This window comes from Catharus ustulatus, chromosome 11 (genome assembly GCF_009819885.2).
Source record: "Catharus ustulatus isolate bCatUst1 chromosome 11, bCatUst1.pri.v2, whole genome shotgun sequence".
Classification (NCBI taxonomy): domain Eukaryota; kingdom Metazoa; phylum Chordata; class Aves; order Passeriformes; family Turdidae; genus Catharus; species Catharus ustulatus.
Window position 1 is genome coordinate 14,801,932 of NC_046231.1, and position 23,331 is coordinate 14,825,262.

At 53.1% G+C, this 23,331-nt stretch overlaps 2 protein-coding genes, 1 long non-coding RNA gene and 2 other non-coding genes across 5 annotated transcripts; 4 read left to right on the forward strand and 1 right to left on the reverse strand.

Moving 5' to 3' along the window:
- The first annotated feature begins 1,137 nt into the window (after window positions 1-1,137).
- Window positions 1,138-1,209, forward strand: TRNAH-GUG. The gene has a single exon. It is a non-coding gene; the product is annotated as a tRNA-His (tRNA).
- Window positions 1,210-3,106: 1,897 nt separating this feature from the next.
- Window positions 3,107-3,179, reverse strand: TRNAK-UUU. The gene has a single exon. It is a non-coding gene; the product is annotated as a tRNA-Lys (tRNA).
- Window positions 3,180-4,548: 1,369 nt separating this feature from the next.
- On the forward strand, window positions 4,549-11,176 carry LCAT (lecithin-cholesterol acyltransferase). The gene is made up of 6 exons (XM_033069635.1): window positions 4,549-4,806; window positions 7,234-7,390; window positions 7,856-7,971; window positions 8,306-8,401; window positions 8,489-8,713; window positions 10,035-11,176. Exons 1-6 carry the CDS (start codon window positions 4,659-4,661, stop codon window positions 10,655-10,657), a joined length of 1,365 nt encoding a protein of 454 aa, XP_032925526.1. The 5' UTR covers window positions 4,549-4,658; the 3' UTR covers window positions 10,658-11,176.
- A 340-nt stretch (window positions 11,177-11,516) lies between these two features.
- Window positions 11,517-22,995, forward strand: KIAA0895L (KIAA0895 like). Its single transcript, XM_033069969.1, has 6 exons — window positions 11,517-12,452; window positions 16,374-16,517; window positions 20,314-20,446; window positions 20,522-20,827; window positions 21,605-21,702; window positions 22,201-22,995. The coding sequence occupies exons 1-6, from the start codon at window positions 11,517-11,519 to the stop codon at window positions 22,363-22,365; spliced, it is 1,782 nt and encodes a 593-aa protein (XP_032925860.1). The 3' UTR covers window positions 22,366-22,995.
- LOC117001375 lies at window positions 16,524-19,405 on the forward strand. The gene is made up of 2 exons (XR_004419029.1): window positions 16,524-18,669; window positions 18,884-19,405. It is a non-coding gene; the product is annotated as an uncharacterized LOC117001375 (long non-coding RNA).
- Window positions 22,996-23,331: the final 336 nt, after the last annotated feature.

Genomic DNA, 23,331 nt, shown 5'->3' on the forward strand with positions numbered 1-23,331 from the left:
GTTTTCAATGTGAAAGAAAAGAAGTTGGGGGTGGGGAGGGGAGGAAAAGTGGTCTAAAGTTTTATTCTAAGGGTTTTTTTTATTTTCTTATAGTTTCTAGTAATAAAGTTTCTCTTTGCACCATTTAAAGTTAAACCTATTTTGCCTTCCTCCTAATCATATCTCACAACAAAAAATATCAAATTAGTAAACCAAACCCACTACACTAAATTAGTGTTTCTGCCTAGTTTCAAGCTAAAACCAAAACAGATTCCCACAGGTCCTTTGGGACTCACCACGGGGCTGATGGAGTGGGGTGTGCAACCAAATGGGCACATGGGGCCTCGGGGTCCCTGGGGACACCAGGGGTCCCCCACTGTGTATCCTGTGGTGCGGGGAGGGATGGGGAGGAGGCAGCAGTGGGTTGGTACCAGGGGGCTGTGGGCTGCCTTGGATGTGGAGCAGGGAGCTCTCACCTTCCCTGAGTCCTTTCTTCACCACCAGCACTGAGCCTAACCTGCACCAGGGCTAGAAAATGCAACTCTGGACTCACCAAAGTACAATTCTGAAGGCATGAAAGTGGGGAGGAAACATGGAGGAGGATCATGATCAGGCAGGGAGGTGGCAGTGGGACCCTGGGGATGATGGATGACAGGGACCAGGGACATTCTGGATTACCCAGACCTCCCTGACTGTATCCTTCCCACAGCACCACTCAGCTCCCCACGGAGATCATTGTGCCATTTGTTGTATTTTTAACCGAATTCCCTCAAATTTGTTGTAGAGCACATGATGCTAAAAACTAATTAATTCCTCACCTCTTGTATCGCTTAGATTTAGCTGAAATTATTTTAACCCTGACTTTGCTGTATTATAGGATGATGGCCCCACTGCATAAGGCCCCTCAACAGGACCGTCCTTTGCAGCAGCCTCATTTCCTGGGTGCCATCCCAGCATTGCCAGTGTCTTGCACAATTTAGTGCTCCATTCCAGATTGCTAAGGCTCTGAGCAGCAGCATCCAAATCCATTTGTAGCCTCCTCAATTAAACAGGATTTGTTGGCCGGGCTGTGCTGGGTGTCCGTGCCAGGGGAGGGGACAGTGCAGGGGCTTTCCTCCCGGCATGAGGCAGGACCCAGCAGGTGGCAGGATCTCTTGGGCTGTGATCGTATAGTGGTCAGTACTCTGCGTTGTGGCCGCAGCAACCTCGGTTCGAATCCGAGTCACAGCAACTTTTGTCAAGAGCTGGGAGAGAGGCAGCTGAGAGTGGGTGGTTTGGAAAGATACCGTCCTCTGGGAGGGGGGAAACACAAGCTTAGATGGTCCAAGAGTGACCAGACTCGTACCAGCAATGATTTCCCGACCTGTAGTCACTGTGTGGGATCGCTGCAGTGATACTTCTGGGAAAGCACTCCAGCTTCTCCATTTTCCAGGCAAACTTGAGAATTTAGAAGAGTTCGCCCAGCCTTCCACATTTCACTTCCTCACAGTTTTGCAGAAAGAGGACCAGAAGATGTTGTGGCTGCCCTGCAGAGTGAGAGGAGGTGAGAGGCACTGCTTGCTCAGCTCCTGGCCGCCACAGCACGAAGGATCTGCCACAGCGGAAGAAGGAAGATAACCAGATTAAAGTCCTGCTGCTGGCATTCCCTGCTCCAGAGGAGCAGGACTTTGGTTGCAGGACCTCCAGGGATGCTTTCACAGCAGAGCAAAACCCAGACCTGAGGGGTGACCCTGACAAAGTGTAGGACTGGGAATAAAGGTCTCACGGGCACTAAGAAGCAGATGGAGATCTCTGGGTGCACCGGGAGATGCTTCAGCCTGGGGAAGCCTCTTAAACTGTTGCCTTTACCGTTCTGGAGCCTTAATGGAGTCACCCTGTTTGCTTGGACTTGGTGCCCTCTCCTGACAACCGCGCAGAACTCACTTTGGTCGGCAACTTTAAAAAGAGAAGTTACGTAAGGTGTGGCAGAGGCTGGTGGAGAAGGCACCACCCAAGCAGTGGGTCTCAACTCACTGCTGTGGGGGCATCTGAAAGCAGCAAAAGGCTTCAGCACTCAGGCAGATGGGTTTAGGCATCTCAAGGGCTGGTGCTTGAGAAAAGGAGAGGGTGGATTTCTTTTCCAGCACAAAAGAGATTTATTTTCTTTTGTATCTTATCCAGAGCAAGAAACGAAGAAAAAAAAAATCATTACACATTTACTTTCGGAATTTTCAGTTTATAGGGCACTGACTTGCAGGACTTCACACTCCTCCAACATTCATTTACTGAAAATACATATCTCTTTACTTAGGGAAAGCTCAAAAAGCATTTTTCCCTTCTAAAGATAAAGGAAGAGAGGGCAAACATCTGGAGAAGCTGCCCATTAGCAACAGCAGTGCCTGCCCCACTTTTACTCAACTGAGCAGCAGAGACACAAGGAAATGCATAACTTCTCATTCCTCTTTTCTTTTCTTTTCTTTTTTTTTTTTTTTTTTCCACAGAAAGTCAGTGTGATATGTAAGGTCACTAATCTTACCTGAAAAATAATTTACTATGCTTGAACAACTGATGTATGTTCAGGTTGAAAAACATGAAAAACCTTTACACAGGACAGGGGTTGTTTTTCATCCAAAATTGCTTAATTTTCTGTTGAAAGAGTTTCGATTTTGCAAAAATATCCTGAAGTGTCTATACACCTAGAGAACTGTCCAGGGGCAGTGTGGTGGCCCCAAAAGTCACCACAGCCTCTGGTCTCACATGAACTGTATTCCCTTAAAGTGATGCAGGGTTCTGCTGGGAAAATTCCATTCCTCACCCTCCCAGAGAAAAAGGGTCTCCTGATGTTCAGCTGGAGCCTCCTGTGTGTGCCCATGGCCTCAGGCACTGGGCAGCTCCGAACAGAGCCTGGCTTCCCTCCCGGCAGAGATGCTCCAGCATCCCTGATACCCTTCAGTATCTTCACGCAGAAAAAACAGTTGCCATCAGGAACCCAAACTTTAAGAAAACAGCTTTGATGTCAGCTGGGGCACGCGAGCGAGCCCTGGAAACACAATCCCCGACTTCTTCCTTGCATAAATTGCCCCAGGCGGGACCGTCCTGGCAGGAGGAGGTGCCCTTCCTGCCCGTGGGCTCCTAAAGTATAAAGCATCGCCTGAACAGGGGCTTGAACCCTGGACCCTCAGATTAAAAGTCTGATGCTCTCCCAACTGAGCTATCCAGGCTCACATTGGGTCTCTGGGGTGCCTGTCTGTGACAGCCAGGGGGTACCCCGCTTTCCTGCGGCACTGCAGGGACAACGTGGGGACCCACTTTGGTATTTCCCACTCCCACCCCACCCCAATGAGGCTGCCAGCGCAGGCCAGACTGAACACCCGGGTTCTGGGGATCTCACCGGGCACTGACCAGGCCCAGGGATGCGCCCTGGGAAGACGCCGGTGCCGCAGGGATGCGCAGGCGGGGAGGGGAGCGGGATGCTGCGGGAGCGGCTGTGAAAGCCCCGCCGCTCGCACAGGGAGGCAGGAGGGTCCCGCCGGGGACAGGAGCAGCAGCAGCGCTGGCTGTGGCCGCTCAGGGCTCCGGGCTCTGCTCGGTGCCTGCAGCAGCCTCGGGTCGGATCCGAGTCCCAGCGGCGCTTCCGCAGGAGCCGCGTTACAGCAGGAGGGAGGCGGCTGCGGGGAGTTGGGTTGCACAGACCGAGCCTGGATGGGCACCTACAGGTGCCACCCCACATATTCTCTTGCTCTTCCTCCCCATTCTTCAGGAAGGGACCCTTTTGCCCATAGGGAACCCGATCTGTCAGCCAGCACACCCACCAGTGCCCTACAGCATCCCTGTCCCGCATAACACTTTCCTTCCCTTCTGCAAGAAAATATGATTTTGCTCCACCTCTTGAAGTGTTCAAGGCCACGTGTGATGGGACATGGAGCATCCTGGCCCAGTGGGAAGTATCCCTGCCCGTGGCAGGGGTTTAAAATGAGATTAATTTCAAGGTCCCTTCCAGCCTGAGCATTTCTTATCCCTGAGGGTCCCCAATACCCAGTGCAGGCTGAAGCTTCAGGGGTTTCCCCCAGCTAGGACTGTCACAGAGGATGTGTGAATCTTTCCACTGGACACTGGGAGGATGCTGCACAGAGCAGAGGCAGTGCCCAGGATGGCACTGTGGATGTGGCTCTGCCATGTGGCACAAGGAGCTGTCTAGATGTGTCATTTCCTATCCCTTCCATCTTCTCCCGGATACCTGGGGTCCACTTGGCCACGCTGGCAGCACCAGTATCCCCTGCCAGGGGCAGGAGGAGTTGAGAGGGGCTGCATTTACCGAGGCAGGGAGTGAGCAGCCCTGGGCAGCCCTGGGGTGTTACCCCTAGAGAACCAAGCATAGGCAGGAACCTGGCAGCCACCTCCCCAGAACATGGCAAAGGGACACCGAGGCACGGAAAGCTGCTCAACACGCAGCACAGCACCCCTGAGCAGGGCTCTCAGGGCACTCAGAGCCCCATGGCACCGCTGGACTGCTTTTGACAGGCCGTGGCTTGTCCATAAGGTCAGTCCTTCGTCCCTCCCCGTCCCTCCTCCTCCTCATGGCCAGCCCCTCGCAGCTCTCCCCTCCCCTGCAGCCCGGGTGCCTCTTGGCTGGACCTGCGTAAAAATTATAAAAGGCTGTTTGGCTTGGAGCCGTCCGGAGGATCCCGGCCGAGCGTGCCATGGGGAGCAGCGGCGCCGGGGTTGCTTTGCTGACGTTGTCGCTGCTCTTGCAGCCCACGTCCCAGTTCTGGCTCTTCAACGTCCTCTTCCCACCCACCACCACCCCAGAAGCTCCCCCGACAAACAGCACACCGCCCGTGGTGCTCGGTAAGGTCGCGCCAGCGCGGGCACCGTGCGGGGTATGGGTGGGCACTGTGCCATGCAGCCCCCCAAAGCTGGCAGTGAGGCTGGGGTCCCGTGCCGCTGGTGACTCGGTGGGTTTTGGCTGCGATGGTTCTGGTTGTCTGGATTGGAGCCACCAAGTGAAGGTGTCACACAGCTCCTCAGTCCCCTCCCATTCACTGGGATAGGGACACAGGGCTGGCCATGCCCAGGTAGAGCTTTTTGGAGCTTAGGGGATAGACTGGGCACCCCAGAAGGCAAATGGGTCTCTGATATCTTACACCTGGCCCACAGAGTGTTTTAGGGCTTGTTTGGGTCTGGGGATCTCTGCTGGCAGATGGACAGGGGCTGCAGTACAACCTCTTCTGCCGCTTCCCAAACCGGCTGCCATTGGTGCGGTGGGTGGATCCACCACCTCTCACTGCACTGATCCTGTGATCCCACCCCATCCTGTGTCTTCTCCCACTCCCTGGAGACGGCTAAGTCATCCTCTGCTGCTGCAAAAGAGGATCCATCTCACATCCCACCCAATGCCAACTCTGACTGTGGGCAAGCCAGCAGGAGAAGGGGCACAGGCAGATTAAAGGAGATGTGGCGGCATCATCTCAGGAAGGTGGAAGCAGCCACCGCCATCTGGTGCCTCTGTGCTGCATGGCTCTGCCTTCCTTTGCCCCTGTGCCATCACCAGGCGCTTGAGCTCAGGTTTTGCCATAAAAACTCTGCTGAGCAGAGATGGGGTTTTGCTCCTTTATCTTGAATCATTATGAGTTTCCCCTTTAAAAAAGAGAAGAGAAAAAGCAGAAGATCCCTCCCTGCTGCAATGCCAAGGCTGACCCTGTAAAGTCCCTTCCCAGGGGCATCAGGGGGCACAGGCCTCCATGTTCTGGGGGTCAGTGTCACAGGTGCCTCTTTTCAGGATTACCTGGGAGAGTTGAGCATCTCCTTTTATCCCTGGTGCCAGCCTCAGGCCACGCCCCAGACCCGGATGCCCCTTGTGTCACTTGGCTGCTCCTTGTGCTGCCCCTTGTGCCGCTCGGTATCCGCAAGTAACCCATCCCCCTGGGCCGGGCGTCCCGGAAACCCCCAGTGCCCTTGGGACCACTGATAACCCCTCTGCCCTCACAGAACTCCCTTAATAATTACCTAATGTCCTCTGGAAGGGGAGGCAGAGCTCGGGGCTGTGTGCCATGGGCAGGGGGGTGCTGGCTGTGCACCTTCAGGAGCTGCCAGAGCAGCTCATGATCCTGCTCCTCTTGCTGACCAGGAAAGTCCCTTCTGCCCACTCCCTGCCAGGGCTTTCCTACACCTGTCTGATCCCCATCCAGGTGTTTTGAAGACAGGATTAGATCCTCCCTGTACCTCTAGGGACGTGCCACAGGCATGAAGGAGCTGTGAGGCTTGTTGAGGAAGGCAACTGCTACATCTCCTTCTCCTCTTGTATGGCATGAGGCAATCCACACCAGCCCCAGCCATGTATTGCAGGCAGGTCCTTGGACCTGCTGGGGCCTTGGGGTTTGTAACCTCGTGCTCTCATTCCACCAGGTTCACTGTCCCCTGCAGTCATTCACCTCTTGTCCTCACCCTCACAGTCAGTGCTGGCACCAGGACCTTGCTCTTGGCTTCCGCACGCAGCAGGGAAAGTTCTCCATGGTGTCTGATCCTAACAGAGGTACATCTCTCAGGGTAGCAGCAGGACGGGTGTCCCATCCCAGCTGCGAACCACACTGATGCTCCCAGAGGCAGCCCAAACACCCTGGTGACTTGGCCCTCCATTTAGAAAGGCCAGGGCACACAAATCAACTTGCTTAAAGCTGTGCTGTGTTTCCTGCACACACCATTCCCACTGAATTTCCACAGAGTTCAGTTCCACTCCACACTGAACCACTTCAGAGACCTTGTTCAGCCTACATGGAGGGTTTAAAGTTCAGGAAACTCTCCCTGGCTGCTTTGCATCCCTGAACTGAGCACTACCCCACGACAAGTTGTCAGGACTGCATTAGGAGTGGGCAGCCCTAAACAGCACCAATTTCTTCACCCAGGCTGCAGCAAGGAGAGGAGGGCAGAAACCCATGGAGAGAGGGGGAGTAATCTGGGATACTTTGTGTCCCGGGGACTCATGTTTGTGCCAAGGTGACAGCTCTGGGGATCACCCCATGGAAATGCAGCTCTAGGAATTCCCAAGGATACATTTTAGCACTGTTTTCATGCTCACCCAGCATCTCAGCTCCAAGCACCCTCTCTCCTGTGTGGAGCAGGTTGTTCTCCAGGTGCTCCAGCAGGTGCCCATCCATCCCCAGGCAACCCCAAGGGAGCGCTGCCTGGAGGGTGGGGTAAGCGCCAGGTTGGGCAGCCCACAGGGCCAGTGGGGTGGGGTTTGTAACTGGCTCTGCTCTCCCTCTGTGGTGCCTCCAGTGCCCGGCTGTCTTGGGAACCAGCTGGAAGCAAAGCTGGACAAGCCAGATGTGGTGAACTGGATGTGCTACCGCAAAACAGAGGATTATTTCACCATCTGGCTCAACCTCAACACCTTCCTGCCAGTGGGAGTTGATTGCTGGATTGATAACACCAGGTACCATCCAACCCTGCCCTGGGACCTCCCTGGGAAAATTACCTACCAAAGATCTCCCTTCCCTCTTCTACCCCTGGCCATGATTAGCACACATGGAAAAAAATGGGAGAATATGGGATTGTTTGGGAGCACAAGTGACTGGCTACTGCTCTGAGCATCTGTCCCTTTCCCAAGTCCCTGCCATGTGCACAAGCCCAGCCAGACCACCCCAAGCACCCACTGGAGATGCTGCCACCCTGCCCGGGGCTGCAGGGTGAGGGGGCTGTGGCAGCTGGTTCCGTCAGAGCCTCCTGTCCCAGGATGCCAGGAGAGCAGAATGGACACTGGCTGGGCTGCAGTGCACCTTACATCCACACAAGGCTTGGAAACAGCCAGGTCCAAGCTGCTACTCAGTGACCTCCACCCCAGCCCCATGTTCCCCATGGGGACATGGCTCTTCTGCCACCTTGGTTCCTGTCCCCACAGGGTGGTGTACAACCGAACCTCTCGGAAAATGTCCAATGCCCCAGGGGTGCACATCCGCGTTCCCGGCTTTGGCAAGACCTATTCTGTGGAATACCTGGATCAGAGCAAGCTGGCAGGTGAGAGGAGGAGAGGCCAGGGTGTCTGAAGATCCCATGTGCTCCCTGCAAATGGGGACGTGTCCCCACGTTTCCAGCAAGGATTGGTTCTGCAGAGAGCCCAGGGCATTGGGACTGAGGGACATTAGCCTGGGGGACACACTCAGCTGAGTGCTGGCAGGGAGCACCCCATCCTTGACCCCAGCACTCAATGGGATGTGCAGAATCACTATGTCTGGCTGGAGCTACTGAGCTACAGGACTTACCAGGGAACATTCTGACCAGGACCAGAATGGAAAAAGCTTGACAAGAGAAGACCACAGAGCTAATTGCCACTTGTTCCCTCTGCCCACAGGCTACCTGCACACCATGGTGCAGAACCTGGTGAACAACGGCTACGTGAGGGACCAGACAGTTCGGGCAGCCCCCTACGACTGGAGGGTTGGACCCCGTAAGTCTGGGGGTTGTGGCCAGGCCCCCCCTGCACAGAGGGAAGCAGGATGACCCTCATGCCATCGTGCTCCCCTCTTACCCACAGAGGAGCAGCCCGAATACTTCCAGAACCTGAAGGCGCTGATCGAGGAGATGCATGATGAGTACCAGAGATCTGTTTTCCTCATTGCACACAGCATGGGCAACCTGCACGTCCTCTACTTCCTGCTGCAGCAGACCCAAGCCTGGAAAGATCAGTACATTGGGGGGTTCATTTCCCTGGGTGCCCCCTGGGGAGGCTCTGTCAAGCCCCTGCGTATCCTGGCATCCGGTGGGTGACTCCGTGTGTGCAGCCAGCTCTTCGTTTTCTTTCCCTTCTGCAGAAATGGAAGGGTGGTGGTGGGCAGGGAAAGGGCACAGTGGTGAGAGATGGGGGATCCAGTTCCTGTTTAGCCTCTTTGCAGCCCAGAAAGCCACAATCACTTGCCTAATGCTGACAGCCCAGAATATCTACAAGTCACAAGTCCAAAAATGCATGAGATTGAAAATCATGTGCTTGAAGGTTTTAACATCTGGCCCCTTGCATCACACTTAAGTCACCTGCTAATATTTTTCTCTGTTGCCACAAGAGTCAGAGATATTTTTAAGGTCATCTGAGGTCATTCCAATGTCTCAGGACTCCAGACATACCAAAAATGCCAAGGCTTGAAGGAAACATGCAAGTTGTTTCCTACTACTGCTCGCTCCTGTTCCTGCAGGAGCAGGAAGGTGAAGGTGCCAGGGTTGCAGGGAATGTTCAGGGCTGGGTTGGTCTGTGCCACCACACATCCAGGTTTTGTCTCCACTCAGGCCTTCTGAGCAGCTAGATATCGGGGGGAGATCAAAAACACAAGAGACAGGGCAACTGAGAGACTTTTTAAAAGATGATTTATTGCCTCATGGTGTCAGTCTCATAGAAGGGTGAGACATTAAAGGTGTAATATTTAATACCATAATATCAGAAGCCATCTAATTCTTAGTTACAATGCCTTATGTTAGTTTTTTAGCCAATCACATACTTCTATGAAACTTGGTAGCATCTTTTTATACCAACCATTAATTGCTTTGTTTTTTGCTTTGCTGCAATGTGTCATTTTTTAACCAATCATGTAACACTTCACAAACCTACATTGATACGTCTTAAGCTTCTAACTTACAGATTCTATTGCTAAACTTTAAAGTCCTTTACTCTTTTATTGCTTTGCTTCCATAATACATATCTCTGTTTAAAACATATTTCTACTTAAACTACAAACTTATATTCTTGTTTTATGTCTGTTTCATTTTCACTGTCCTAATTCTCCAAGCTTTCTCCAACCTCTTAGGTCAAACACCATATCCATCTCTCTATCTCTGAGCTTGAGAGCTCTCTGTACTTGCAATTCCAACCACTAAAGATGTGGTGGGGAGTTTGGAAGGCTGTCCTTGATACCTGCAGACAGGGGGGTAAGGAAAGGACATGAGGTTATGGGCAGGGTAGAGCTGAGCTGGAGAAGGCCAGGGGACAGTGGGGAGTCACTGCAGGGAGGGCTGATCCCAGCTGCCAAAGGCTCCCAAAGTTGGTGAGGGGACATTGTGGTGCCATTTGTGATGAGCCCTTGCGTGTCATACAGGTGACGAACAGGGCATCCCACTCATGTCCAACATCAAGCTCCGTGAAGAGCAGCGCATGACCACCACCAGCCCCTGGATGTTCCCCACGACGCTGGCCTGGCCCGAGAGCCACGTTTTCATCTCCACACCCTCCTACAACTACACCTACCGTGACTACCAGCGCTTCTTCACCGACGTCAACCTGGAGGATGGCTGGTACATGTGGGAGGACATGAAGGACTTGTTGAAGGATTTGCCCCCTCCTGGGGTGGACACGTATTGCCTCTATGGCACAGGCTTCCCCACTGCAGAGACTTATATTTATGATGAGCGTTTCCCTTATGAGGACCCTGTGGACATAATTTATGGTGACGGGGACGACAGTGTCAGCACACGCAGCTTGGAGCTGTGCAAGCGATGGCGTGACCAGCAAAAGCAGAAGGTCTACGTCCAGGAGCTGCGAGGTGCCCACCACTTCAACATGATCTTCAGCAACCTGACACTCAGTTATATCAATGAAATCCTGCTGGGGAGCAAAGAAGAGCAGGAGGAGCCAGGGCAGGCGAAATCCAGCCCAGAGGCTGGGAAGTTGGGGAAGATCCTACGTGAATACAAGGTCCTAAAGGAGGCCAAAAAGAACTGAAAGGAGGAAGGGGCAGCTTCCCTCTGTGATGGTAGGGAAACTGCCATGCAGGGGAGCAAAGGACTTGGAGCTGAGTTTGGAAGGAAAGTGAGCAAGACCAACTGCTCGAGTGGATGGGCTGGCACCCACTTCCACACTGATTGGTTCTTCTTTCGGGAATGGTGATTAATTTTACTCCAGAGGCTTGTCACATCCCACCAGTAGGTGGATAATTAACCGTGCTGCCAGCTCATTAACATCACACTTGTGAATTCCAGTGTACGCACAAGCCCTTGTCGCTAGCAAGCCATTTTTAGGCATTTTAGAGGCTGTGGACATGTGGTACCACAGCTTCTGCTCACTTGGGACAGAGCAACTCACATAACAAGAGCAGGCTCTGACTTACCAGGTGGTCACAGAGGTAGTAGCATGGGGGTAGCACAGTAGGTATGGCTTACAGGGCAGTGAGCTAAGCTCCTTGGGCAAGACCAACTCGAAATCAGCAGACTTACAAAATAATAAACACACTTTGCTTCTGTATGCTGAGCCTGCCTTGTCCTTCAGAGCTGTTTGGTGAAGCCAGCCATAACCAGAAAGTGAGGGGCTAGCTTCCTGCAGGCATTCCAAGAGACAGGGCTTTGGGAAAAACCACAAGGCCAATGATACAGCTGAGGTTGGTGATGTGACCAGGGCTGGCAACATGGTGCGGGTAGCAATGTGGTTGGGGTTGGTGACATAACCAGAGCTGCTGGTGCTACTGGAGTATGATGCAACTGGTGCTAGCAGAGCAACTGGGATGGAATTATAACCGGCCTTGGAAATGCAACTGGGACTGGTGACGCAACTGGGGGATGGCGATGCAGCTGGGGTTGGTGACACGATGGTGTTGGCAGCAATGCAACCAAGGCTGGAGATGCGAACAGCGTGGCGATGCAGCCAGCGGTGGCAATACAAATGTAGTGACACAGTTGGGGCTGGCCATGCAACCGAGGCAGCAATGCAGCTGGGACAAGCTGTGCAACCGGGACCGGCTGTGCCTCCGGGCCTGGAGATACTGCCGGGGTTGGCGGTGCGGCCGGGGTTGGCGGTGCTGCTGGGGTTGGCGGTGCGGCCGGGGTTGGCGGTGCTGCCGGGGCTGGCGGTGCTGCCGCGCTCGCCCCGACCCCGTTGCGGAGCGCAGCGCTCGGCGCCGGGCGCGGCTCTGCCGCCGCGGGGCGGGGCGGGGAGGGGCGGAGCTCTCCCTCCGCACTCCCCTCCCATTGGTCGCGGCGCGCCGGGCGCGGCGCTGATTGGCGGGCGGCGGCGCGTGCTCGGGGCGGCGGGGCGGGGCCGGAGCCGGCGCAGCCCCGGTGCCGCCGCGCTGGAGGCCGCGGCCGCGGGCTCGGGTGTGATGGGCTCGGGGGCCGCAAGCTCGGGGGCGGCGGGCTCGGGGGCGGCCGGCGGGCCGGGCCATGGCGCTCCGCTCTGCCCGTGCCCGTCCCCGCCGGCGCCGCCCCCCGCGCCGCGCTGCCCGCGAGGAACCCGCCGCCTCTCCGAAACCGGGGCCGGGACGCGGCGGAGCGAGGGCGCGGCGGGGCGCGGGGGGCTGCGGGCCGCCGCCTCGCTGCCGCACATCGCGCGGGGCCGCGGGGAGGAGGGCGGCGGGCGGCGCAGCCCCTGCCTGCTCGTGGCGCTGCGGCCGCGGAACGTGGAGGCGGAGCGGGAGCGGTTCTTCCGCGCCAGCTTCGCCTACGACCCGCAGTTCGAGTACGCGGAGCCGGTGCCCGCCGCCGTCCTGGACAAGTACGGCGCCGCCTCCGACCGCTTCGTGGCTCAGGTGAGGCGGGGCCGGGGAGGGATGCTCGGGCTGGAAGGAGGAGGAGGGACCGCGGCCCGCCCTGGGCTGGTGCGAGGGTGTGGGATGTATCCTGGTGAGGCTGGCCAGATGGTCCATGGCCATAGAATTCCGGAATGGTTTGGGTTAGAAGGGATGTTAAAGGTCGTTCTAATTACCTCACGCACCCTGCCATGGACAGTGGCATCTTCCACTAGATCGGTTGCTCCAAGTCCCAACCAACCTGGCTTTGCACATGTCCAGGGATGGGGCAGCCACAGCTTCTCTGGGCAGCTTGTGCCAGTGCCTTGTCACCTTCACAGGGAAGAATTTATTCCTAATAAATAGCTTAAAACCACCCTCAGTCAACTTAACATCAACTTAACACCATTCCCCTTTGTCCATGTGAAACCTTGCCTTCTTTCCTTCCCAGTTGCTGCCTGATCCCTCTCCCCTTAACACCTTTTGTATCCTGCCTTCAGAACACTCACCCTGTGATTTCTTAAACCTCGGGTTTTAGTAACCTCACCTACCTGCAGGAATGGTCCGTGGTGTCATGGGTCATGCTGGTGCTGGCTGATGCCAGGTTGGATGGGGCTTTGAGCAGCCTGGTCTAGTGGAAGGTGTCCCAGCCCATGGAGGAGGATTGGAACGAGTTGATCTTAAATCATTTAGTCCCTTTACACCCAAACCAGTCTGTGTTTCTATGGTCAAACTGGTTCCTACTTATGCTGGGAGCTGTGCTCCATCAGGGACACCTTGCTGGTATGTTTTTTGCACTTGTTGCTGTAGAAATAACAGCAGAGGAGCTGGAGCACATGGCTCACAGCATGGGAAGTGGTCCTTAGCCTGAATTACCTGGTGGTTGTCTGGCTTGTTTTCTGGAAGACCTAAAGGTTGTCCAGTGCAGCAGCATCCCTAAGGCATCAGCAGTCATGATCAGTAATGGTATTAATTGGTGTAGAATCCACTTAAGGAGCCTGTATTACTTTGCTTAACTGTTTCCATGGCTTGTACATTACTGAAACATTTCTGAGTTGCTCTCTGCCAGGAGGATGGCACTGAGAAAGCAGCTCCTGGTCATTCAACAGGAGAGAAGAGGCAGGAGTGTGCTTTCAGGGTTCTCTGCCCACAGACAAGCCTGGATGCAGGGATAGAGCTGCTCTGTCCCTTCACCCTGTGCTTGGAGCTGGGAGCCTGTCCCAAAACCAGTCTGCACCTGGGAGTGAGCATTCTGCCTCTAGGAAGAGCATCCTTTCTGCCATGCAAACAAGTGAGCAGATAAAAACCCCCTCTTATTCCAAATTCAGACTGGCACACTGGAGATCTTTCTTTGCGCCACTCAGTCGGGAGTTACTTGTTCCAATAACAACTTCTTCACTCATTTATGTATTGTTTTTTGAATGTTTACTTATTCCTGCATCACTGCTCGTGTCTCTGCCTGGATTATTATCCAGATGATCCAGGTCCTTTCTGTAAACAGCTTTCTAAGCAGTTTGTCATTCTCAGTGTGTATCCTATGTCCTACCTCTGCCCCAGATAAACTGGTGCCAGCAGGGCTCTTGCAGGGGAGACACTCTGACGCCTGAAAAGACCTCAGCAGCTTTCAGCGTTTCCCTCCTGTATTTTATTCCCTGAGTCGTGCAGTAAAACGAGTTGCTCAGAGCTCTTTCACCCCCTGCTTTTTCCTTTGGTGCAGCTGGCTTGCAGCAGAGTAAAAGATGAATAATTGAGATTATTTTTCTCTGGGCAATGCTTTGAATGACTGGAATTAAGGTTTGTAACCACTGTGGATCCTGGAAGCTTTTGCAAGAAATATTAAGTGTTGAGTGTTTTTGCCAGTGTTTCTCCAAGTTTTGCGGTGATCTCTGGTGGGACAGCATTCATGGCACTGTTCCTCTGCTCTTACCCTGCAGTAACCTCCTTCCAGTCTCTTTTATTTTGGGAAGCATTTTTTTGTTGGCAGCTAGCTCTTAGCTATAAACTGCTTTTATTTTCAAAGAGCTTCATTAATCATGGAGATTAAATAAATAAAAGACATTTTGCCAAGTCAGCATCCTTGGACGTGAGCAGACAAACCAACACCACCTCCCTGCTTCCAGCTGCTCTGCATGTGCTTGGGGGTTATTTTATTTCATTAGTAGAAAGCTTAAATAAGCCCAGGAGGATTCTTCCAGCCCTGTAGAGACTCATCACCCTGGAGATCACATCCCTGGTTTGCCACGTGAATTTGAGTGGCGCCAGGGCAGAGCTGGAGGATTTGTTATCCCACTGCATATGGTGGGTGCATGATCTGGGGGATGCTCAGAACATTAAACTTGGAATCTCAGGAATTCTGCTCACCAGGATGTGCTCTGAAGGTCAGGGAGGAGCTCTCTTTTTGCCTTCCTCCTGGGCACCAGCTGTGCTGTATTTCTCTTGGCTCAGTGATTTTGGGTCCCCTGGGAGGAGAGAGAGCAAGTGGCTGGGCAGAGGTGGGAGGATGAAAGGTCCTTTTTCTGCTGTGCTCAGCTGAAGGTGCCTTGTAGTGCTGTATAAATGAGCCTGATTGTTCAGCAAACAAAGCAAAAAAAAACCAAAAACCCCCACCTCAACCCCTAAGAAAACTAAACTGACAACAGAAAAACTGTGCACAGCTTCTCCTGGAAAGGCACAGTAAATGACTTGACAATAAAAGCCAGCTGTGAGAACTGCCCAGGAAGGGAAAATCAGGACCTTCTGCAGGGATAGAGGAGGCTGCTCACCAGATGCAGCCCTAAAGCTCCTCTTAGGATCATAGAATTGTTTAGGTGAGATAAGACCCTAAGATCAAGTCCAGCTGTTACTTGGGGACTGTCAATCCCACCACTAAACCATGTCCCCAAGTGCCACATCTACATCTTTTAAATAACCTCCAGGGATGGTGACTCCACCACTGCCCTGGGCAGCCTGTTTCAATGCTTGACAACCTTTTCCATGAAGAAATTTTTTCTAATGTCTGACCTAAACCTCTCCTGGCACAACTTGAGCCATTTTCTCTTGTCTTATGGGGTGTTGGATAGTTGAGCACTAGTACTGGTGGTGAACACCCATCTCCTGATCCTGGGTAACCTTAGGGACTAGGGAGGGGCAGCAATTGGTCCTGGGCTGGGAAACTGGGCAGGTTTGCAGATGCAATAAAACTGCTGGGAAAACTCCAGAACTGGTTGAAAGTCATCTGCTTTGGACTATGTACTAATGCAATATTAATATAATATATAATATTAATATATATTTCAATGACTGGAGAAGGTAATTGCTTGAAAATGTCTGCAATGGAAGCACACTTTTTGGGGAGGAAATGTGCTAATAAATGTTCATATTTTATAGATGCTCCATGAATGTTAATGTGAATAATGGAGCACATGCATTTATTAGAAGGCTGCTGGGTGTACAGCAGGCTGGTGCTGCTGAGACCCTGTTTGAAGCAGCATCATTGCAGAGTGTGATGCAGCCTCACTGCTGAGCTTGGAATTCAGCCTTGGAGTAAGAAACTCTGGGAGTAAAAAGCAAGCTCAGAAGGTGGAGATCTTTGTGCAAGCACTGGAGTTTGCAAGGAAAACTGAAAGCAGAAAAGATTGAAAATAACAATGGATTTAACCACGCTGCAACAATGCAGTTTCACTTCTGCTTTGCCCCACTTCTGCAAGAGATGCCTGCAAGGGTGACAGAAAGGAGAAAGAGCATGCTGTGGGTCATGCTGATTGTGTGAAATGTCTGTCTGTCCTGGTGGCCACCTCCAGCCACCTCAGTCTGCTCGGTTTTTACACCCTGCAAAACCACTTCGTATTTTGGAGGCATTAATCAGGGGTTCCCTTCACTGAGTTTGCTGCATGTGGGATTTTAGGCTGTGTTTGTTAGCAGGGAGGTGTTTGTGCTTATGTTTGTACTTTCTGCATGCCACAGGCCATCAGGATCATTCGTGCTGTCCTGGAGAAGTACGGGACCTACGAGAGCTTCGAGGTGGCCACGGGCGGGAGGCTGCTGAGCAAGTGCCAGATCTGGTCCGTGATCCGAAAGTACATGCAGAAGGAAGGCTGTGCAGGAGAGGTAATGTCCCTGCTTTATCACTTGTAAAACACAGCAAAATATTGATCTTCTGATAAAAAGGACTCTGATTGAGAAATGTTTTAGTTACAAAGAGGAAACTTTTCTGCTCTGAGCAGTGGTGTCCTTTCACCTCCAGCTTCACCATACCCCAGCTTTAGGACATGGGTGCTGGTTCTCCACAAACTTCCTGTGATGTTTTCCATGTGTATCATCTCCCTTTTGTGCTTGAGAGAGAGAGAGCAGCTGCTGTTGTCTGCATGGCCATGCCAGGAGCCTTTTGCTGCGTGCATGAGGCATCAGTTACTGTTGGGAAGCTGTTTCCTGCTGTTGGCAGTGGGAGGGCAGACTTCTCTGATAGCTGCCTTAACCCACATGTCCAAAAGCAAAGCCAGGGGAAGAGATTTCCTGCCATCCTGCAGGACATGCAGGTTATGGTGCTTTGAAAACCCCAGACTTGGGTTTCAAGGCTGGGAAATACCTGGTTAAGATACAACAGTAGCCACGGGGAGTGGAGCCAGGGGAGAAGTTCAACATCTCCTGACCTAGTTTCTCTGCACCCCCTGCAGCATCCAGCATGGGGCATCCTACAGCTGCCATTGAGCTTTTTTTTTCCCCTTCTGCCAGCAAGGTGTGGGCAAAACACTTCCACCCTCCTGGATTTGAGGTGTGAGAAGGATTTCTGGACTTGGCTTTGCATGGGTTTGCTTGCAGGGCTCCCTGGGGCTGTTGGCTGCAGGGCAGGGACTGTGCAGTGTTGGCTGGTGTGGGGGCTTCTTCACCACTGCTTCTTGACCAGGCTCTATTTCCTACCTCTGATTTTTCACTTCTGTCTCCAAAGAGGGTTATTGATGAGCATTTCTCCAAGGCATCACCTCACCCAGTGGTACCCAGTAGTATTCCATGCAGGCAAAAGCAGGAATGAGTGGTTCCCCGAGGTCCTTCCTGCCCAAGGATATTCCTTTCTTCCTCAAACACCCTTGGTTTGCCCTGATGCCTCCTGAGGGTGTTCCTGGTATGTGGGTTTGGCACCTTGGTCCTCCTAAGCCTTTGCTTGGGACAGATTTCTGCAGATGTTTCCATATAATTCATCTGCCTTTGAGTGTCCAAAGCCAGTCCCAATACCCAGCCAAGCAGCTGCCAGTCTTACAGACCTGCACTTTTAACTTACTAGTTGAGTTCTATCTCTCAGGTTTATTAATTGATTAAATTCAGCTACTCCCTTCCTCATTAATTGAGCCCTGGCTGGGCAGAAAGCCATTGATTTTCTTACATATTGGTGTACAACTGGCTTCCTTCCAACCCTGTGTAATTGTCCCTGTGCTCAAAGCTATTAGGTGTTGGACTCAGTGAACCTTGTGGGTCCCTTCCAGCTCAGGACATTCTGTGATTCAAGGCAATGCAGGGTTCAGTCACTGTTTGCACATCGGTGTGACTGTTTTATCTGTGACTTTTGATAAGTGCCTTTATCAAAAAAATGAAAGCATTGGTTTGTTCCTTTCTATCCAGTGGAAATTTTGCTGGATATGTTTGGGGTAGGGAAGAGAAAAGGGTTGCACCTGCTCTCAATACAGCAATCTTGGAAGAACTTGCTCCCTGTACGAGACCAAAACTTGAAACTTCTGCATCTCTGATAACCAACCCTGTTGGGGAACTGGGCGGTTTCAGGGCTGTATCTCCCTCCCTGCACCTGTATCTCTGATTCCTGACTTTCACCATCTGTGCCCTGTCTGTTCTGCCATGCCTTTTGCTCCTCTGATACCTACTAATCGTGGTGGCTTGCTTAAAAGAGAAGAAACTCGTGTGGGGGTAGTGTTAGCCCAGAGCACGAGCAGCTGGTGTGTCCCTGCCCAGGGGTCCTGGCAGGCAGCGTGGCCAGGCTGGTGGCAGCCTCTGCAGCTGCCCTTTGTCCCCAGCACCAATCAGCAAAGGCAGGACCCTGCATTCCAGCACCACAGGCTGCGCGCTCCTGGGTAAGTGTTCATGCTGTCATTACATTTGTGCCCTCAAAAGCTGCTTTCTTGGGGTCCAAGCTGCAGATCCTGAAGCTCTTCTGCTTTTCTTCTGATATAGGACAGACATGATGCTGCCAGAGGTTTCCATTTGGATTTCAGTGAGCTCAAAGCTTGCAGCAGAGAAACATCTGACCCTCCTGGTGAGTGCTGCATGGCAATCCTTGGGGTTGTGGAGTGTTGTCAGCCTAAGCAGTGCTAGCTGGTGTCTCTTGGGATCCCATCAATGGCATCCTCTACCTCTGAGCTGCTTGCTCAGTGTTGGAGGTCCTGAGCAGTGCCATGTTGCTGGGGAGAGACAGGAACCCGTACCCCAGTGCCATGGGGACCACCAGAAGCCTTTTCTTGGTTCCTTAGGATGAGCTCTTTCTCCATCAGTGCACTCACAAAAGCTGAGCAAAACCACGAACCACAAGGATGTACTGGGGATGCTGTTCGAGGTAAAAGAGGTCACAGACCTGGGGAGCTGGTGCTGCTGCTCTTTGGTTGGAATTGCAGCTCTGGTTGAATCTGCAAAGCTGGAGGGTCCCAAAACAAGGCAAGTGGTGCTGCTCAGCAGGATGGGTTTTTGTAGCACGAGAAGGGCTGCAGTGCATACGAAGCCGTGGTGTCTGGCACTGCCCAGAGTCCCTTTCCATTGCTCCTGGATGGCTGGTTCTGCATGAGGAGTCAGAGGTGAATGGACAGTTCTCAGCATTGGAGGGATTCCTTTTCACACTGGTGTATTTTAACCCAGGTAAGCTGTTGCACTGTGAGTATTTTATGCTGTTTGTTTGCCCAGCGGTGGACTTTGTTAGGCTGCACTTTTGGCTTTCATAATAAATAATAATAAATGTGATTTAAAGCAAACCAATTCAGTCTCCTCTCTCTTTTTTTTTTTTAATAAGAAGAATTGTCATGTAGTAACACATGTTTGCATCCTGAAAAATGTCAGTTATGAAATAACAGATGGTTTATAGAGTTAATAGGTATGTTTTGATTGCTATCCTGAAGTTTGCCACTGCCAAAGCAAGAACTCCCATCCTCCTATGGTGATGCTGCAGCCTTGAGTTGCTGCAGATCTGAAGTCAGGTGGTCAGAAGGTGCTGCTGTCTTGCAGTTAACTTCTGGTGAGCAGCTCTCTTGGCTCCAGCACCTGTGTTAGCCAGGTTACTCAAAATACCATTTTTTTCCATATAAAGATACTGTATAGTCTTACACATACACTGCCCATCCCTGCTGTGAATTATAGCCAGCACACACAGTTCCTGCTGTGGGGGTGGGCTGGCATAGAGCCATCCTCACTGCCCATGTCTTGAAGCCTCAAATTGGATAATCCATGAAGGACTCTGTGAAAATGGAGCCAGAGCCTTGGATCCCTCAGGAGATGTTTCTTGGGGAGTGCAGAGCTATTACAAATCTGGGTTTTGTGCTGGTTGGGTGTTCTGAGTGGGGTTTTTTTGATGGCCAGAGGTACTGCCCCATCCCATTGCCAGTGGGAATGCAGAAGGGGGCCCAGGCAGGTCTCCAGGGGATGTCCATCCTGTGTGGCCACAAAAGTGGGGGGAGCCCATGGGAACAAGCTGGGGAGGGTGATGCTGGAGCCAGAGAGGTGCTGGAGGAGACTGCCCAGGAGCTGCCTGCTCCCCCCACAGTGCCTGCTCAGCTTTGTTGGCTGCAAAGAGATTAAAGGAGCTACTTCATCCCTGCATGAGATCATCTCTCTCCTCTCATTATCCCCCCCCATCCCACCATCCCCCCCCTCTGCTGAGAGCCAACATGACCGTTTCCTCCTCCTTCTTGTGCAGGTGGTGGTGCAGCTCACCGATGACCTCCTGTCCCAGGCAGTGATGATGGTGGAGGACAGCCGGCCCACGCTGGCCATCAACCTGGCCGGAGCCCGGCAGCACTGGCTGGAGGGGATGCTGCGGCACGAGATAGGTCAGCTGGGGGGGCTGTGGGCGGGGGCAGAGCCGCGGGATGCTGCGAGCGTTCACTCCTGTGCCCTCTCCCCAGGCACCCACTACATCCGAGGGGTCAACAACACCCGCCAGCCCTGGCACAGCTCCGAGGGCCGCAAGCAGTACAGCCTGAAACCTGCCAACCCCACGGAGGAGGGCTTGGCCAGCCTGCACAGCGTCCTGTTCCGCAAGCAGCCCTTCCTGTGGCGGGCAGCCCTGCTCTACTACACCATCGAGCGGGCCAGCCGCCTCTCCTTCTCCGCGCTCTTCCAGGACCTGGAGCAGTATGTGCAGGATGCTGGTGTCCGGTGGGAGTACTGTGTGCGGGCAAAGCGGGGCCAGACAGACACCTCTCAGCCAGGTACCACTTGGGGGATGCGAATTGAGCTTGGGGAAGAGTTCTATTTGCTTATATATTTATTTAATTTTTCTTAAAGAAAAAACAGTGTGGTGTATTCTGCTGCTGTGTAGGTTGAGTATCTCAGTCCTGTAGAGTGTGAGTTGGCATAGGCAGCTGGAACAGGCACAAACTCATGGCTAGAACACAAAAAGTAAATTTATTTGCATTACCTTTGCTAACTGAGGAAACCCCAGAGCAACAACCAACACCTGGGCAGAGGAACACAAGATCAGAGGATCACTAGCCTGCTGTTCACAAGCTTATCAAGAGTTACACCCAGGTGCAAGGTCACTTGAACAATTTACAATCCTCGAGATCAGTGTTTTGCTTTTAACCCTTTCCTCCCAACACAGCCCCAGCACCCAGTTCCCACATCCCTCCCCACCCCCAGCATCACTCTCCCTGTCCCATGGGAGTGACTTGCACAAGCTCTTGGGGAAGCAGCAGGCAAAGGAGAGGAACAATGAGCATTACCATGGATACAATTGGATGCTTGCAGTGGTTTACCCTTTAAAAAATTACTTGGGAAGAAGTGTGAAAGTGTCCCAGTGGGGTTTGTGGCTCTCGCTGCACCTAGCTGCCTCCCCAGTGCTCATCCCTCGGGACCCAGCGGTCCTGAGCACTGGCACATTCATGGGCACTGCTGTCATGCTGGTTATTGTGGTCAGCAAAAGTTCAGGCAAGTGGAGGGTGGTGGGAAACCAGGAGCCCTCTCCCAGGCCTTTTCTGCTGTTCCAGGCTGTTTCAGTAAGGACCAGGTGTACCTGGACGGGATTCTCCGCATCCTGCGCCATCGGCAGACCATCGACTTCCCGCTGCTGGCTGCACTTGGAAAGGTAACAGCCAGGGTGAGGGTGGGGCACAATGCCATCCCAAAGCTCACATGGGCTCCTTTGATCTTACATGGGCTCCCTCAATCTCATGGCTTCCCAAAAACCAACCCTTACCTGGTAGCCTGTCAGCTCTTTGTCTTTCCCTGCACTTTCCCTCTGTGTACCAGGGAAGGGCTCTGCTGGGTAGGATGCAAGGAAGGACGGGACAATCCATAATCCTCTGTGGGAGACCTTAGGGAAGAGGCTTAACCTGCTGGGTTAAGCCTTTCTGGCCCTTGGCCACAGCAGTCCTGCTGTCACCTGTCCTTGCAGTGACCGAAAATTACCAAACCCACAAATCCTTGCAAATCCCACGGCCCCAGCAGCTCTCCTACTGCCTCCCACAAGCAGCAGGGAGGTTTTGACTGACCTGGGGGGGCTGCAAGGGGACCAGATGCTGCCCGTGGCACCTGCCAGGGTTTGGGATGGAGGGGGCTGACTCCATTCCATGTTTCCTGCCAGGTCTCCTATGAAGATGTGAACCGGCTGAAGAAATTTGGGGTCCTGGAGAAGACCCGCATCCCCCACTTCATGCAGGATCTGGAGCGGTACATGAAGCAGCTGGATCACATTGTCACCACTAATGGCCTGAACGAGGAGGAGCTGGAGCAGCTGCTGCCTGACTGAGGGGCACCCCCTGAAGCAGCACCCCAAGGGTGTAACTGTTGCTGTTTATTGGGTATTTATTGGGGCTGGAGCAGAGGGCAGAGCCCGAGGCGGGCGCTGTGCATGTACTGCTGTGTAGGGTAGCGCGGCCAAGGGCCCGTGTGGTTGTGTTGATGTGTCCCCTACATCGTCCCTGTGTATTTTGGGGATGGCTGTGCCACTCCACGTGGCTTTGGGGAGCCAGAGGGAGAGCAAGGGCAGAGTTGGGGTGATGCACTGGTCCCCGAGTGCAGAAGGCTGTGCTGGGGGAGTTGCAATGGGGGCATTTCTGTAGGGTACCAGGAGTGCTCCCAGCACTGTGGGAGCACCTGCCTGGGGCCAGCAGACAGGGCTGGGGGCTCTGGGCTGTGCCTGGCAGGGAATAAGGGCTGGACTGCACCCACAGATTGCCCTGTGGATGCCTTTTCCACTCCCTACCCCTTCCCTCATGTCCCCCACCAGCAACAGGAAGGACTTTAGTCCCCCATTACCAACCTCTGCCCAGCTCTGAACCCCAACTACAGCCACCCTGCCTGGCTTTGAGGACTCAGGGTGGGGATTTGGCGCGATGTTAGGAAAAAGTGTGTAATAAAGGTGATGCAATAGAAAAGACTTGTGGGCAAAGGTTGTGGATAGCATCAAAAACCAGGCCAGCACCACTGTGAGCGCCCACGGCGCCTCTTGCTGGCACAGGCAAAGCTGCATGGTCTGAGGTGGTGCATCAAGGGTCATGGACTGTGACAAACATTCTGAACAGGGACATCGGTAAATCAAAGCAGGCGAAAGTAAAAACTGCCCTGAGCTGTTCCTGCTCTCTAACACACGAGCTCTGGAGCAGACGTGGCATCCCTGGGAGTACCCGCTTAAGAAAAAACAAAACAAAAAAACCCCAAACTAAACAAACCCCACAGCTTCTTGGCTTACATCCCACTGAGCTCCTGCAAAGGT

Bases quoted from the DNA above. Each gene is read 5' to 3' on its own strand.
- LCAT (XM_033069635.1), top strand. From the start codon at position 4,659: ATGGGGAGCAGCGGCGCCGGGGTTGCTTTGCTGACGTTGTCGCTGCTC. The intron at 7,391-7,855 runs GTACCATCCAAC...CTGTCCCCACAG, and splicing joins TGCTGGATTGATAACACCAG to GGTGGTGTACAACCGAACCT. The intron at 8,714-10,034 runs GTGGGTGACTCC...CGTGTCATACAG, and splicing joins CCTGCGTATCCTGGCATCCG to GTGACGAACAGGGCATCCCA.
- KIAA0895L (XM_033069969.1), top strand. From the start codon at position 11,517: ATGGTGTTGGCAGCAATGCAACCAAGGCTGGAGATGCGAACAGCGTGG. The intron at 16,518-20,313 runs GTAATGTCCCTG...CTTCTTGTGCAG, and splicing joins AGGAAGGCTGTGCAGGAGAG to GTGGTGGTGCAGCTCACCGA. The intron at 21,703-22,200 runs GTAACAGCCAGG...GTTTCCTGCCAG, and splicing joins TGCTGGCTGCACTTGGAAAG to GTCTCCTATGAAGATGTGAA.